Source organism: Lygodium microphyllum, chromosome 23, assembly GCF_053477565.2.
Source record: "Lygodium microphyllum isolate KBCC chromosome 23, Lygodium_microphyllum_v1.1.10, whole genome shotgun sequence".
Taxonomy (NCBI): domain Eukaryota; kingdom Viridiplantae; phylum Streptophyta; class Polypodiopsida; order Schizaeales; family Lygodiaceae; genus Lygodium; species Lygodium microphyllum.
In genome coordinates, this window is record NC_141157.1 from 93,376,309 (window position 1) to 93,393,836 (window position 17,528).

General features: G+C 45.7%; 1 protein-coding gene across 5 annotated transcripts in view; it reads left to right on the forward strand.

The window, feature by feature from the left end:
* LOC148016470 (uncharacterized) overlaps positions 1-17,528 on the forward strand; it is a 201,062-nt gene that overhangs the window by 70,884 nt on the left and 112,650 nt on the right. For all 5 annotated transcript variants that reach the window (XM_087664333.1, XM_087664331.1, XM_087664334.1 and 2 more), the window contains exon 4: positions 3,513-3,541. In XM_087664333.1, coding sequence (XP_087520459.1) covers positions 3,513-3,541 — 29 coding nt within the window. The remainder of the gene's footprint in view (positions 1-3,512; positions 3,542-17,528) is intronic.

The window sequence follows — 17,528 nt, forward strand, 5'->3', positions numbered from 1 at the left end:
ACAAAAGCCCCAAAATTTCTGATGATCCAGTCCAGAAATTTGCATCAAATTTATCCCACACCTGTGCTGTGCTTGCCGCGTATGAACCTCCTCTTCCAGAGCATTGTTCTGGGCTAAAATTCAAAATTTTTGTTTAAAATGTACCTGACGTGGAGCAGGCTGACATGCTGGTCAGACGGCGTAGGTGGACTGCTGGTCGCTGGTCAGACGCAGGTGACAGTGCTGACGGTAGCAGGCAGGCGGCGCAGGAAACGGGGCCTTGGCGTTTGACGACGTGGAGCCTTGGCGTCTGACGGCAAACGTGTGTCAGAAGTGACGTCTGGACGACAGGCGACTTAGGCGGCGCCTGGGCTGACGAGGACTGCGGCTGACGAACAGCGCGCTGGCTGACGAACACCGCGCGGGTGGCACTGACCTGGCGGGTGGAGCTGCGCTGGCTCACTGACAAGGGCAGGGACAGGTTGCGTGCCACAGGCAGGCGGCCACAGACAGGCTGCGCTTGGATACCACAAGTAGTGCTGGGGACTGGAGCTTGGCGCTGCAGACTGCAGACAGGTGGTGAGCTCAGAGCTGAGCTCTGATACCAAATGTGAGATGGAAGGATCAAGGCGCAGCTGGGATTCAGTAGACAGTGTGAGAGTGAGAGACAGAGTGAAGCACGACACCCAAGAGAATAGACTGAATGAGTGTAACAAGAAAGTACAAAGTACAACCCTTAAACCTTAGGGTTGTAGGGGGTGTTCACACCCGACACACACTAAGTGCACATAAGTGTGTAACATAAGCACATAAGTACATACGACAATAAGACCATAAGTCTGGGGGAAAAAACCTCTCCTACCGAGAGTAAAAAGTGCCCCAGTGTCCTACTGATCACCGACACTCCCATATGAGCGTAGGCGTAAGTGAGGCGTGAGTCAAATACCCAACATGAACCTTTTCCGTATAAGCCACTCCTTGACCTGCGCATACCTTGAGGTCTCACATCTTGTCTGAGCTAATGGTCGAGAAGCCTTAAATGCTCTCCTAGGTAGTTGATTTGGATGCATGGCCCGCATGTTGTGGATAAAGATGATGGTTTGGAAGAGAGCCTCTATCATCATGGGGGGTGTAGCAAACTCTACTCTGATGATCTCATGCGGTATCGATGGCTTGCTGTGAATCATCCGTGAGAGCATGATGACTTGTGGTGTCTCAATCTATGACCATAAGTAAGTAGGCAAGCCAGGGTTCCAAATTGGGGCACCATACATTGTGGCCAGTGTGACTAGTGTATTAAATAGCCATCTTTGTGTGCGGGGCCCCTGGAGATGTGCTTGGTTTCACTGTCGCTCCAGCTTGGCCAAAAGCAGTGTATCCTCATGTGAGTCAAACAACCTTGGCCACTTGTGCCACAGTGAATCTCCTTGCTGACGTAGTAAAAGTGGCTCCCAAGTAAACATATGAGTCTACCACCTCCACTTGTCCCTCTCCTAGGGTGAAAATTGACTGCCTCACAGGGTCTGATGTGTGGAAGATTAGAATCTTGGCCTTCCTAATATTCATCGTTAGTCCACACTGTATACAAAAATCTTGAAGGGTGCGTAGATGTCGCTATAGACCCTCCTGTGACTTAGAGACCAAAGCAATATCATTAGCATAAAGTAGAATGGAGACTAAAGTACATGCTATATTCACTCCATCTCCTTCTCCTCATAAGATGTTACTCTCTATCTGATCAATGAGAGAGAGTGGTAATGTCTTCATGATAAAAAAAGAGAGAGTGGTAACACATGACAATATTATGAGACACTAGGAAAATCTCTTGGGGGTACAAGTCTCGTCTAAGAAATTGCTCAATTGGATATCCACTCACATTGCTCACAAATTTGTCTATTGGAAATCACAAGCATGGCCTTTCCATGTGTGTCTAAAGGTTGCTTCGACAATCATGTTGCCCATGGTTTGATAGTACCTTCCCATTTTGACCTTGGTCAAAGATCAGTTTGTAGGAAATCACACAATCTATCTGTTTCATGCTCTTGAAAAAAGTACACTACTCATTTTGACATTTCTTGGATTTCTTGGAATCATATGTGTACACCTAAAAGAACGGGGGGAGAAGCAATCTTAATAGCACGCCAATGGTCTTTATTTGAAGCCATGTGTTGGTTTGCAGCCTTCGGTTTCCATAGCGAGATTCTTTTTGGAATACAGGAGTATTCTGCATGGCAATACCCAAATTTAGGCCTCATGGTGGCATGTTAGCAATGCTTATCAGCTTGTAAACCTTAAATCTTCAATGTTATTGACTCATTTAGTCCTTTCTTGGAATGTGGTGCTTGAGAAGTCTTCACGGCATCCAAGCACTGATCACCTACAAACTAATTCTTTGCAAGCTGAAATACTGGCTGTTTCTAAGATTGTTTCCTGGGAAGGAAAATTGCAAGGCTTGGGTTGATTTTTATTTCTGATGTGCTTTTGCCTACTTGATGTCATTTTGGTCAAATTGAAGGACGTTTCATAACTTATGGGGAATCATTTTGGCATCCTTGTGTGCTTAGCAGCCCTTTCCCTGTTTAGATGTGGATAGCCCCTGACAGGATTGGAGAATTAAAGGATGGCTCCTCTTGGAGCATGCATTAGTCAATTAAATATATCATGTGCTTATTAAGGATCAGGCTGCCGAATAAGGGCAATTCCCTTTGGAACCTCCACAAAGGTAGGTTTGGTGGAGATACGTGGTGATGGTAGGATAACTTTAGTAAAACCCCCTTCAAATCCAAGTGTTTGTTTAGTGAATGCTGGTGGGTGGTCTCCCTCTTGCTGGTGCTCTCTCAAGCCACAATATTTCCAATGGTTCTTTGTCATCATTGGTTTTTCTCTTGCCCGGTGACAAGAAAGATATGACCTATTCTATCTGATGTTAAGTGTCATGTTGTTGGAGTGACCATGCATCCATGAGATGTGGTTTTTGGAAAACCCAAACTGATGGACTTTGCGCAGCCACATGTGATGATTGTTTTCCATTTTTTACGATTCAGGGGCTGCCGGCATAGTTGGACTATCTGGAATGCATTCACTTTTTTTTCTCATTCTGGAATCTGGAGTATGTAGTCATATTGGCTGGTTGAGAGGTCTTCTTCATTGGCAGTTTAGTATCATAGAGTATGCAGGCCTCATTTCCAGGGATGACTTGGCTTCTTGGAATGCCGCAGTTTCTTTGTTGTACATATAGTTATCTTGTGAAACTTGTATTTATGTTCCTTAGTAATTGATACAATTACTCTTTAGGGACCCAAGAGAGAGAGAGAGAGAGAGAGAGAGAGAGAGAGAGAGAGAGTTTCTCGGATGACCTGATGGTCTGATGTAACAGAAAGTAAGAGATACACAGAGAGAATGCTGACCTGATGGTCTGATGTAAATATTTACTACTTAATTTAATTATCTTCACGAAGAGAGAGAGAGAGAGAGAGAGAGAGAGAGAGAGAGAGAGAGAGAGAGAGAGTTGATCTCCTACTCCTTTGGCACAGCTGGTCGCTCACTACCGGACTTATTGAAGGTTTGCTTCTCTTCTCTGAAATTTGAAGTCATAAAAATGTGCATCTTTGCGCTCGACAAAGTTTAATGTAGCTGCAATTGAGAACTTTTTAGTCTCATCTTTTGCGTGGTTACACATGTGGTGGCTCTTCATGTACTGCCAATGCAGATGTCTTGGTTTTGCTGTTATTTCATTTACTAATTAAGAAAAATTATTTATGTTGAAGAATACTGTATCTACTATTTAAGAACAGTTTATTTGCTCGTTGGTGTCCTTAATTTTTGTCCTAGAAAAGAGTTGCTAGTGACTGCTTGAGCAAAACCAAGAGAAATCAAGCACAACGATACCTAAGAGAGAACAAGGGGGAAGAGAGAGGGCTGACTCAACAAATCACAGATTTGGACCAATCAAAAGGTATACCACATGATGCCTCAGATTTGCTCCAAGGTGTTTGTAATGCTTCCTTGGGATTATCATGCAAGAAAAATGTTGCACAAGAAAAGACAGCATCATGAAGTGAAGCAAAATCATGGAAGGACTTTTATGCAGGCATGTAGAGGCTTTGGGCTTTGGATGCATAATAGGCCTAATTGGAGGGAGGTTAGGGAAGTAACAATGCCTTGTGAGCCAATGCCTCCAGTTGATTCGTATTGTATTACATGTTTGAACCATAGTCACATGTAATAGTTATCTGTTAGATTGTCTCTCAGCCAAAAGGGCATATAAAGACATGCTTGCCCCAACTTGATAAGTTATGCGAAGAACCATATCAATCTTCTTAATGCAAGTGTTAATCCCTATGAGGTCATGTTTCAGCTTGATATTGCTGAAACAACCTACTTTAGTGAATGCTGATGGCATGTGCATGCGTACACACACAGAGAGAAAGAAAGGAAGAAGTAGAAAAATCTACCAGAGGCCAAAATGGCCTATGAGGCAAGTCATTATACAACATGCCTATGTCTCTAGTATCATGTAAAAACTTGAAAGGAACTAACGTATAGTCACCGCTAGTCCTTACCTAGCAAGCTATAAGAGTAAAGTCGTGATGAGTGATGGTTACTCTACGTAAACTCTATTTGCGCATGGCATCATAGAGCTATGGAGGCTAGATTAGAGAACCTCTAACAATGTGGAGTACACGTGAGAGGCCTTCTTCTCTCTTTCCCCATCTATAATACATAACATCTTGTTATATGCGCTAGATATGAGCAATCTCTGCTTCATGTGGGTGTTGTGGTTTGCATCTAGATAGTTTGGGTGGTGGGCTTGAAGTAGTTGTTTGGTGAATTATGCTTGGGATCTTTGGCTCTTTGTGTTTAGAAGCCCCTCTTAATGCTTGTGTGGCTCCATGAGGAAAAGACCAAGGCACTTGTGTCCAAGGTACTCCATGAGGAAAAGACCTCTACCGGCTCTTGTATCGGGGGTTCAAGCCACTCTTGAGGTATTGGTGCGTCAATCTCCCTTCTCCTTAGCTCAACTCCTCTTTGACAATTTGATGCATGTTTCAACACCTCTTGGGTCCACCATCTTGTACACCTCCCACCATGTCCTGATGGTAGGAGTAGGGCCGGCCTCCCAACCAGCCCACTGGATGTGGGGACGCTTGCCAATTTGTATCCGTGTCTCAATCTCTGACCTGGGGGTTCCAGATCACCATATGGCAGTCGGTCTCCTCTTGGCAACATGGGGGGCTCTGAATTAGGACCTTGTTGCCGCAAATGAAGTAGGCTGCAGAGGAAGGAAGATCTGGGGGGGGCATGATCTGGGCCGTCATGAAGATCCATCTCAAGGACGGTCTCCAATCACCACCGAGCCTTGGTCTGCACTCTTGGAGGCCCTCTTGCAGTAGGACTCTCCAGGTTTGCCCTCGTGGTGTGAGCCCACAGACCACTAGCTTGCCCAAAAGGGCCAGGCTCTAGAACTTTGGGTCTGTGATCCCAAGTCCTCCCTGAGACTGATGCCTGATGATGGTCGCCCACGCCACCTTGGCTTGAGAATCCTCGGAGCCTTTTGACTAACAAGACCTGCCAATAGACTCCTTGGCATCTGTCCTGAGCTGAAAATCTCCTGAAAGGCCAATAGTAGGTAGTGAAGAAGGCCTTAGAAAGACCGTCCTCTCTTGGGCATTTCTGCCTGTCCTGAAGTGAGCGATGCGCAGTGGCGATGCAATGTCTTGCGAAGAAAATGTCAGGTAGAGAGCAAAACGTGAGCAAGAGTAGAGAGTGAGAGTCGGAGAGAGAGATGCAGGATGTTCTTGGGTACAATCATTTTTTGTGTGTATCTCTTTAGGTTTTAGATAGATATATATGAAAGTACAAATGTGCTAAGGGTGTGTTCACACCCGTGCATATATAAAAGGCGTGGTGGCCCTTTATTCCCAACAACCTCCCACCTAAAGGCAATGTGACTTAAGAGGAGAAAAGAATCGGCTAAGTCTAGGCATGTACAAAGCTGAAGTACATATATCTATCCAACTCCCATTATCTATCGGCAATGAGCAAACGGCTCTGTTGGAAGACCCTTCGTGAGAAGATCTGCAGGATTATCATTTGTATGCACTTTGACAAGCTCAATGCTCTTTCTGTCAAGAACATCTCTAATGAAGTGATACTTCACCTGTATGTGGTTCGTCTTTGCATGAAAGATGGGATTCTGTGCTAGCATGATAGCACTGTGACTATCACAATGCAGAACAGGAAACTTTGTAATGCCAAGCTCTTCCACCAGACGTGAAAGCCATAAAGCCTCCTTGTATGCCTCAGTGGCGACCACATACTTTGGCTCTGTAGTAGACAATGCAACACACTTTTGTAGCGTGGAGATCCAAGAGACTGCTCCTCTTGCGAAGGTAAACATCTTCCTAGAAGTGGACTTTCTGCAGTCCCCATGACCAGTATAGTCTGAATCCGTAAAGCCAACGACAAATGCCTTTTGCTTTCCAAAGCAGATGCACAAATCCTTTGTGCCTTTGAGGTATCTCATAATACCTTTCATTGCTTCCCAATGCTTTTTACCAGGGTTTGCCATGTATCTGCTAACCACTTCCACTGCAAAGGCAATGTCAGGACGTGTAGCAACGATAGCATACTGTCGTGGTGTTTCAGCTTACTGTCGTGGTGTTTCAGCTTGCAAATCAGCATTAATAGCTTGCTGTCCTGGTTGTTCTTGCACATCTAGTGGCTCATCATTATGGGCAATGGCTGGCTGATCATTTCCAGCATTATTTTCTGCATTTGCAAGTTCATTTAGACCAGGTATTTGCTGTTGTACAGCGGCACATTTTGCTGTCCAAAAGTTATTTCTTCCCGGAATACAACCCTACGGACCTTCTTAGTCTTTTCAAGCTGTTTATGCATGCGATTTTCTCAGAAGATAACATCGTTGCTGCCTACTATTTTCCTTTTCTTGTGATCCCATAATCTATATCCCATTTCACCCTCGTCACCATATCCTAGGAAAATCCATTTACAGGACTTTGGCTCAAGTTTTGTGCGTTCTTTTTTATGGATGTGCACAAAAGCCTCGCAGCCAAACACTTTTAGGTGAGCATATGAAGATGGCTTGCCCGACCATGCTTCTTGAGGGATTTCGCCCCTGAAAGACTTGTTCAGTGACCCATTAATCAAGTAAATAGCTGTCGTAACAACCTTGCCCAAATGGATTTTATCCTGTATGGTCGGATCATACACTTTGGAACTCCATTTTGGGGTGGATTATGAGGGGCAGTGAGCTTTCTCTTTATCTCTTTGCTATCACAAAATGCCTGAAAGGCCTTGGACACAAATTCCCCACCATTGTTAGAGCGAAGACACTTAAGTGTCTTATCAGTCTGATTTTCAACCAATGCCAAGAATTTTTTAAACTTGTCAAGCACTTCGTCCTTGCTATGAATAGGGTAAACCCATACCTTACGTGTAGCATTGTCGACAAAGGTGACAAAGTATTTCTTTCTCCCTAAAGATAACCATGGGATTTGACATATATAGGAATGCACTGACTCTAGAGGGGAAGACTTCAATGAAAGAGACTTCTTATGAGATGTCTATGCATGTTTACCATAAACACAATGATCATAATGCTTAAAATTAGCATAAGGAAGACAAGGCAAGTAACCCAAACGAGAAAGCACTTTCATTCTAGTTTGACTCATGTGTCCTAGCCGGCCATGCCACAAAGAAACACTTGGCTGCTTGGTCACGGCAACATGGTCACGCACACTTGTTACATGGAGAGGATACAAGGTATCACTTTTACAACCTCTGGCAATCACTCTAGATCCGTTACGGATCTTCCATTTGCCATCACCAATGGTGGTATGAATCCATCGTCATCTAGTTGCCCTGTGCTAATCAAGCTCTTCTTGAGTTGAGGTATATGCCGTACATGCTAAAGTGTGAAGACAACACCATGTTGAAACTGCAACTGCACATTGCCAATACCTGCAAAGTCACATGCATAGTTGTCCCCAAGATGGACAACACCATGTCAACCCCCTGCATAGTCAGAAAACCACTCACGATGAGGGGTGACATGAAAGGAAGCACTTGAATCTAGAATCTAAGTGTGTGTGTTATCATTCGTATCTGCAAGTAAAACATGTGTTTACTAAAGTGTGGAGACAAAGAGTACGTCATTTCCACTGTCACTATCATGAGTGATTACATTCACGTCTTCAATTTTGACAGTGCTCTTCTTAGACTTACTCTCTTTCTTCTCTTCCTTGCTATCATTTGTCTTCTTACCCTTTCCCTTCTCTTTCTTCCATTTGTAGCAGCCACTTTTAAAGTGATCCTTCTTGCCACGATGATGGAATTCAACACCCTTACAACGTGATTTACTGTATCCCTTGCTATCAGATTTGCCTTTTTGCTGTGATCTGCCCCTAATATGCAAAGCACTGGAAGACTTACTGGATGCATTGTTCTGCCGATTCATTTCTTCCATGAGTAGAGCACTCTCTACATCAACATACAAAAGGATCGCATTAGAATTGCTCATAGCAGTCCTGAATGTATCCCAACTCTCTGACATAGTGCAAAGCAATAATGTAGCCTAAAGTTCTTCATTAATCTTGAACTTCAAGGCAATCAACTGGCTGAAAATGGAGTTGAACTCACTCAAGTGAGTAAACATTGCTGTACGCTCTTTCATACGCAAATCCATAAGTTTTTTCAGCCAGTAAACTTTGCTTGCGGCACTCTTTTGGGCATATAGTTCTTCCAGTCGAGTCTAAATAGCATAGGCAGAATCCAAACCTTCAATGTTAAACAACAAGGCATTAGAAATTGATAGCTCGATGGTTGAGCGTGCAAGCTCATTTAACTCATCCCAATCGAACTGTTGCATATCTGCGGATTTTGCCCCTTTTGTCTTAATCGGCTTTGCCTGCTTCTTTTGCAATAGGATATTGTAGCACTATTTTTGCCAAATTTCAAAGTTATGTGCTCCTTCAAGCTTCTTTATGTGCATGAGATTACTATTGTCACTGCTGCCAGCCATGATTTTCAGCCCAAATGTGACCCAAAAAATCAGCAAATCTAGGCCCAAACTGTCACACAAGTGACCAAGTACAAACAAGTACCAACCAGCAATAAATATCCATGTAAAAGCAGAAATTTCAGATCTGCAAATAAATTTTCAGAAGCACTAAACCTTGTGCTACAGCACTCTACAACTGATTACAGCTGTTCCAAGGACAAATACATCACATTACATGAGAAGTCCCAAATTTTAGCTGCAATTTCTGTTGTACATGCATCCACGGGCACAAAATTTGACATGCATGAGCAAAAGCCCCAAAATTTTTGTGCTCAAAGCATCAACCATACATTTGCATTGTGTCTGACATGCATAGAATAGGCCAATTTTGCCAATATAGAGTAATTTCAGCGAAACCCCCAAAATTTTCAAGTGCTAGGTTTTCAAATTGCATGGAATTAAACCCTCATGTACATAAAATGACCAAATGGCGCATAAATTTCACCCAAATAGCAAAAGCCCCAAATTGCACGGGGTCCAATGTGCATCAAAGTCGAGAAATTGGGTAAATTTTAGCCCAATTCTTGCATGTACATGAAAAGCCCCAAATGTCGGAGGCAAAATGTCATAAATTCTTGCAATTTCTGAGACAAATATTACTATTGTGTCTTGCTTGCATCAAATCTAGACAAATCCCCAAATTTTTGGCACAAATCTGCCCAAAATTCTGAATTGTGCTTACATGCACGAACGCCTGTCAGTGAGCAAAGGGCTTGCTTGCAGGGAGCCTTTGAAAAATTAAAAATTTTGTAAAAGAAAATTGAGGAATCTGCCCAATTTACAGCCGCCAGCCCATCAGTTGCTCGCGTGACTTGCTCGTGACGTGAAAAACGATGTTTTGACGTGCGCTTGAAGTGCGTGACCTGCGCATGATTGCGTTTGACCTGGAAATGACGATTTTGACCTGCATGCAACCTAAAACTGATGCTTGACTAAAAATGTGGCCCGTTGACTTGTGCCTAATTGCACGAGCTGTCGCTTGTCTGTCCAGTGAAAGAACAATGACGAGCTGACCTGCACGGACTCTGAGAAGCGTGAACACCTTAGCCGCAGCTCTGATACCAGTTTGAGGTGAGTGACGCGTAGTGGCGATGCAATGTCTTTCGATGAAAATGTGAGGCAGAGAGTAAACGTGAGCAAGAGTTGAGAGTGAGAGTCAGAGAGAGTGATGCAAGATGTTCTTGGGTACAATCATTTTTTGTGTGTATCTCTTTAGGTTTTAGATAGATATATATATATGAAAGTACAAATGTGCTAAGGGTGTGTTCACACCTGTGCACATGTAAAAGGCACGATGGCCCTTTATTCCCAACACGTCTTGTGCATCGAAAGCCTCCTCTAATTCCTTCTCTGTGAAGGGATCTAGGAGGGAGCGTCCCATTTCCTCTGTGACAAGGGACTGTGGGGGCTGTGGGGAGAGGGGGGGGGGTAGGGTGTGGGGGCTGTGGGATCTTGGGTGTGGGAGCCTATGGTCCTGCTGGGTGGGACAACCAGGCGGGGCTGCAGGGTGCTCTGTTAGGGGGTCGATGCTTGCTCTCCTACTCCTTGTTGCCATGGCTATGTCTGTGGGGCTTTCTGACTGCGGCCCCCCTTGCCGTCTCCCTCTTTGTCGTCTCTAGACCTATGTAAAACCATTAGCATTCACCTGCGGGCCTGTCAATGGAGCTTCCTTGGCTCCGAAGAGTGCATAGTCTGCTGCGTGATGCCCAAAGTCATGACAACGCATGCACTGGCATGGCTACCTAGTCACAGTAACCTGTGGCTTGAAGGAGTGTCTGCCTGCCTCAATCACCAAAAACTTTGGTATATTCTTTGTATCTTTCACTGCCACTCGTATCTTTGGGACTCTTGTGGCTGTCACTGCATTCGCAAGGAGGCGGGAAGAATTGTGCCGAAGAGCCGTACAAAGTCCTTCACTAAGTGGAAATACTCTACCGTTGGTTTGGGGAAGAGTAAGGTGACCGGATGTCTAAGAAACCTGTTGTGGAGCGCGAATGCCTCCACTGTGAAGCCACTGTACCAGGGAACCATGTAGATGACCCCCTTCGTGGAAGCATAGGGTGAGCTTCCACTAGCTCACAGGCTGTGTCTGCAGAGGTTAGTCGAACCATGAAGATCCCTTGATCCATGAGAACTGCCTCTGCGATCTGCGTTGTGTCAATGCGCAGTGTAGAGTGAAGCCAATCCCGAAGTACGGCCCTAGATGGGGAGTGCCCTACGGCATGACCAAAGATCGTTGTTTCTTTTAGCTCCAGCTCTGTGGCATGGATGGCTAAGAGCTGTTCCTTAGAGAGGACGACATACAAGGTGTTTGACTGGGGGGCACTCGCAGAATGCACCGGCGTCAGACCAGAGGTTTCCATTGCGGTTCCTGCTGAGAACCCTACCAATCTCACTGTTGTGCTACTGGGGGGGGGGGGGGGCGAAGTTGCTGCAGAGGGAGGGAGCAATTGGAGGGGGAGGGGGCGATGGCGAAGAAGGGGGGAAATTCTTTTTTCTCCCGGTGGGGAGATACTGGACACCACTGAAGGCCGGCTCTCAACGGGCACATCACGGGTGTTGGGCTTGACAGGGCCGGGGCCGGGGCCAGGGCCGAGGCCGCAGGGTGGAAGAGGCGGGGGATCAGGCGGAGGAGGCAGGGGGCGGAGTAGGTGGGGGGAAGGCTAGTGTAGGAAAGCAGGCGGCGGGCGAACAAGGTGGGTGGGGGGGGCCAGATCAAGCAAGGGAGAGTTGGCGGGGGGGGGGGATAGCAGGCGGGGGTGGGTGAGGCGGGGGAAGCGCGGGGGGGGGAGGGCAGAGCTAGGGAGTAGCTCTCCCCAAGTGGAGCAGAAGGTGGGGGGGGAGTAGGCAGAGCAGAAAGCAGGGGGGGAGTATGCGGGTAGTGTGCGAGGGGGGGAGTATGCGGGTAGTGTGCCAGGAGGGGGGGGGGGGGGAGTATGCGGGTAGTGTGCCAGAGGGGGGGGGGGGGGAGTATGCGGGCAGTGTGCTAGGCGGGGGGGGGGGGGGGGGGGGAGGGAGTAGGCGAGGCAGTGGTGGAGTAGAAGGATGGGGGGAAGGCGGAGATCGTGCCATGGGGGGAGAGAGATGGGGGTGGGCCATGGGGAAGTAGGCGAGGGGGAAGAGCATGTACGATGGCAGGGGCGGAGCGCAGTGCGCGCGACGGCATGAGCGTTTTGAAAAATCTGATACATATGTTCCTTGCTCTTGCTTTAGGACATTAAATGTAAGATCGCACTCAATCACCATGTGTGCAATTTCAATGTCCGCACTTTCTCTAAGAAAGGCAACCGATCCACGCACATGACTTGGAGCTTGAGAGAGAGAGGATTGCCTCTCCGGTGCCGCATGAGCCTCCACTCTTTGTCTTTTGCCGCAGTTGGATGCGGATGTGGAGCCCCTACTACCAGTGGTGAAGGCCTCTCTTGTATCAGTTGAACATACACCCACATTTGATGCTTCCTCATTAGTAGGCATAGGAGTTGGTGCCGATACGCCACTTCATCGTCTTGTGGATCCCCCTCTCATCTTGGTGAGAATCTCATCAACGATGTTTTGAGAGATTGCCTTTCTTGGAGCAACTTGCCTCCCCCATCTTTGAAAGATGTTGGAGAAGTTGGGTTGCACCAATTGTATAGCGCTTCCCATAATACTTGCACGTCCAATGGTGGAAGTTGCACTTCTTTGTGTCCCTCTCCACATGGATGGAGTGCAAATTAAAGGCCTTGTGCTTCTCAAAAGTCATGGTGCCAATGTCGGATGGAGAGGTTTGAGGGAGAGTGAGAGAGAGAGGGAGAGTGAGATGCTTTAAGTTTTGACTCTTGAAAGTTGAAAGAGAGGGAGAGGGTTCGAGTAAAGTTGAAAGAGGAAGATTGAGACAGAGGGGATGGGAGAGGCATGAGCCTCGAGCTTGATATTGATAAGGTGTGGGAAAGAGGAGAGAGTGAGAGGCGAGAGCTTCACGAATCACAAATCATCATTGAGATTCAAGATCCAAGAGAGGGAGATGAGAATGTCAAATGCTTGCTGAATTGGTGTTGAAGCATGGAGGAGAGGAGCATCTTTTGTAGATGAAAAAAGGGTCAAACAGTCAAAGAGGGTCAATAGTCAAACAAGGCTACCAGCTAGATGGAATCCAAGGGGGGTTGGGGGAGGAGTGCATAGCTGAAAGAGGGGGTGGGTTGAAGTATCCAAAGCTTCCCACCCCCCTAAGGTGCCATGTAGGATGACACAGACCAAGAAACACGCAGGCATGAACATGTAGGAATACATAGAAATGCACCAGATGCAATGGCCAGAAACGACTAGTTTGATTGTACGAATTTGTACGGATATATATTGTATGGTTAACGGTATCAATTGTACAGCACGAACTGTGCCGTACGACTTACAGATGCAACAATTGGGGAAGTAGTATCCTCATCCGAAGATGAAGCATCTCCACAAGGTGTGGGCTCTAAAGGTACAGTCGCTAGTGCCCAACTATATCTAGATCTCCAAGCACGGGGTGCTCCTCACTCCCCTTTGAGGCTGGAACCTCCATGAACTGAACATCTCGACTCGTATAGACATCTTGCTTAACGGGATCATAAAATCGGTAACCGTGGGATTGGGAGCTGTAGCCCACAAATACTTGTCTTCGGGAAGCCACTTCAAATTTATCATGCTGTGTCTTTGGGATGTGGACATAGGTGTCACACCCAAAAACTGTGAAATAAGGAACATCAGGTTTAGACCCAAAATACACCTCATAGGGTGCAATGGCTGAAGTGGGGGATCGATTAAGGCTGTGGATTATGGTAGCTTCAGCCTTGGCCCAAAGACACAGAGGTGTTTGCCTATGCTCCATCATGCTGCGAGCCATCTCAATCAAACTCCGGTTCTTCAGCTTCAATATGCCATTTTCTTGAGATGAGTTTGTGTTTGCAAACTCCTTGTGGATACCACGATCTGCACAAAATCTAGAAATCTCATTAAAAACAAATTTTCTTGAGATGAGTTTGTGTTTGCAAACTCCTTGTGGTAAGTCAACAGCCATAAAGCACATAAAGCACCTCCGAAGTATGATCACCACCCTGCCCATCTGGAATAAGCTGCATGTTACCCCTCCCTAGAAAAGGAATAGAAGAGCTATTGCCAATGAGAATCTGCCCTTGCGAAGGCCGCAAACGGGCAACACCTGTTGTAGAAGGAGTCATGTGCTGGGAGGCACCACTGTCAATAATCCACTCATGAGGGTGTGGGGCCGTCAATGTAGCATTAGAAGACGTAGGGGTTGATGCCTCAATCACCTCCCAAGGGAGGAAGGTAGCTGATGAGGGAATAGCCACAGTGCTCCTAAATCCTTTGAAGACTTCTCCTTCTCCTTGTCAAGACAATCCTTCTTCCAGTGACTTATCTTGCCACAGATGTGACAAGTTGAATCCTTTTCTTTGTCCTTCTTCGATTTGTCCTCCTCCTTTCGGTCCTTTCCCTTTTTCTAAGAGGAATGATGTGCCAATGTCTCCAATTTAGAAGCATTCTGTAATTTCAATTACTCCTACTGGTCAAAAACCATAGGAACCAACTCTTTCCAAGGAAGAGTCTTTGACCCGCCCTAAAGCAATCAAGACGGAGTAAAATGCACTGAATCGGGGCGGTAGCTGAGAAAAAAGAGTTATTGCCATGTCCTTTGAGGTAATCGCCTTCCTTGCTTTTTGAACTTGCATCTGCAATTACTGAAGCTTATTGACGTCCTCCCACATAGAAGATGACTTATTGGGACTCAAAGTCCTCATTTGGACCTCCAGAGACGCTCACTTCATCACGATCATCGGATTGTACAGCTGATCAAACTCCAGTCATATGTCCTAAGCAATGATCAATTGCTCGATATGAGCAATGATGGCTGGAGTGCAAGAGAGAAAGAGGAAAGAATGGATGCGGGCATTCAATTTGCCCCAATATGCTTGTACCTTCATCAACTCGGCTTTCTCATCTAAGAAAGCTGGAGGCATCACGAGTTGTAGCACGCTCTATAGCCTTTGTCACAAGCTTTGCCAAATCATAAGATTCCAAGATGGCAATGATCATTATATGCCATATGCGGTAATTCTCCCCATCAAGCTTTTGATCTGAAGGAAGGGCCGGTGGCAACATAGGGACCTTACGGTCCACAAAAAGTGAGCAAAAGGAAAAGTAAAATTTGAGTTACTTTTTTCATTTTGTCGAGCTTGTTTGAGTCTATCTTGGAGTGACCATGTAAGAAAAGCTGCCAAGGGTAGGATTTGGCTGTTGAAAGATGATAGAAGGCTTCTTGAGCTTGGGCGGCTATAAAGGGTGTGGTACGAAGATAAATGTAGCAGTGAAAGAAGTGGTAGAGTTTCAGAGTGGAAGAGGTGGATTTTCAAGGAGATTTTGTACATGGCTATGAATGGCTGGATCGGCAATATTAATGCGGTGAAGGTGATTAGCGGCTAATGGTTCATTGTTTTCAGCCCAAAAGCAAGCTTGTTATATTGGAATGTTCCCAATTGTGTAACAAAGGATTTCTTTCCCAATTATCTCGATATATATCTACCTAGTTGTAGCCGCTAAAGCCATCCATGAAACTATCGAGAGCATCATCAGCTACATCTTCTAATACTCTATCGACGTAAGGTAAGGGAAAACCATTGTTGATGGTGGCCTTGTTTAATTCTTGGAAGTCAACACAAATTTGGATTTTTCTATTCTTTTTAGGAATAATTACAATAGGTGCAAGCCATTCTGAGTATGGGTGTGATAATCTTTGCATCGAGCATTTTATCCAATTCTTGCTTGACTTCTAATGCATATTTGGGATTAAGCTTATACGTACGCCCTCGTACCAGACAGGCATCACTGTGGAGTGGAATATGGTGTTAGCCATATTGAGGATGAATGCCTAGAAGATCCTTGTAACTCCATGCAAAAATTTCAAAGGAGTGGAGAAAAGAGGTTGCCATTTCAAAGGGAATTCTTATAGCCATGCAGCTAGCAAGATGGGTTTTGGGACTTCTAAGCTGCCAAATGTTGTATTCTGGTAGCGTGTCTTGGAATTGTTTCAGCTCCAATGGTTGACATTTTTCTGTTGCTTGTTTAAGAATTGCTGGATCATGGACAGGGTTATCATCAATCCTGTGCTGCAATAGTGTCACTCAGCCAAGATGCTGGTAACTTACCATATTCAGTATGCATGTCTGCGATTCTAGGTTCTTCGGAAGAAGGTGCGGTCAGTTTACTAGTGCTCCTAATAATGTGATTTTCCTCTTTCTCTTTCTCTTCCTCTCCCTATCCCTTTCCCTTTCCCTCATCTTCTCTTCCTCTCCTTTGCGTCTCCCTATCCCTCTCCCTTTTTCTCTTTCTCCTTGTCCCTCTCTCACTTTCAAGTTTCATTCATACTCTTTCCTCTCCCTCTCTATCCAGGTGGTAGGATGGACGGAGGGAGACAGCCCCTTGGCAGATGCGAAGAAGATATGTGAAAAGTTGGGAGTTGAGGATCCCACAATAGTGGAGAACGCATGGCGCGTAGGGAAAGACCTCACCAAAGGCTGAACTCTCATCCTCAAATTCGCCAACCTGGAATCTCGACGGGTCTTCCTCTCTAAAAGGACATCGCTAAAAGGGGAAAAGGTCTATCTAGAGGATGACCTCATACCCGCACAGGTGGCACTGTGAGAACAGAGGATCAAGGTACATCAGAGATTCAGTAGACAGTGTGAGAGTGAGAGACAGAGTTGAAGCACGACACCCAAGATAATAGACTGAATGAGTGTAATCTGAAAGTACAAAGTACAACCCTTAAACCTTAGGGTTGTAGGGGGGTGTTCACACCCGACACGCACTAAGTGCCCAAATGTGTGTAACATAAGCACATAAGTACATACGACAATAAGACCATAAGTCTGGGGGAAAAAACCTCTCCTACCGAGAGTAAAAAGTGCCCCAGTGTCCTACTGATCACCGACACTCCCATATGAGCGTAGGCGTAAGTAAGGCATGAGTCAAATACCCAACAAACCCCCCTGGAGTGAAGAGTGATCAAGAGTACAAGGATCATCCGCCACCAAAGGATATCAAATTTAAAGCATCGCGAAATGCTTCAAATTTGTCACGAGGAAGAGCTTTGGTGAAGATGTCTGCCACATTATTGGTGGTAGGACAATAGACAAGGCTGATATCACTTGCATGTAGCCTCTCTCTGACAAAGTGATAGTGAATCTCAATGTGTTTCGTGCGAGCATGAAACACTGGGTTCCGTGCCACTGCAATGGCACTCTGACTGTCAGTGAACAATGGAGTAGGCTCAGTAACAGATACGTCCAAATCAGCTAGCAAGCGTCTAAGGCATACGCATTCAACTGCGGTAGTGAAAGCTGCCTTGTATTCAGCTTCACATGACGATGTGGCAACAGTGATTGTTTCTTGCTAAGCCAAGAAATGCAAGAAGTGCCAAGAAAGAAACAATTGC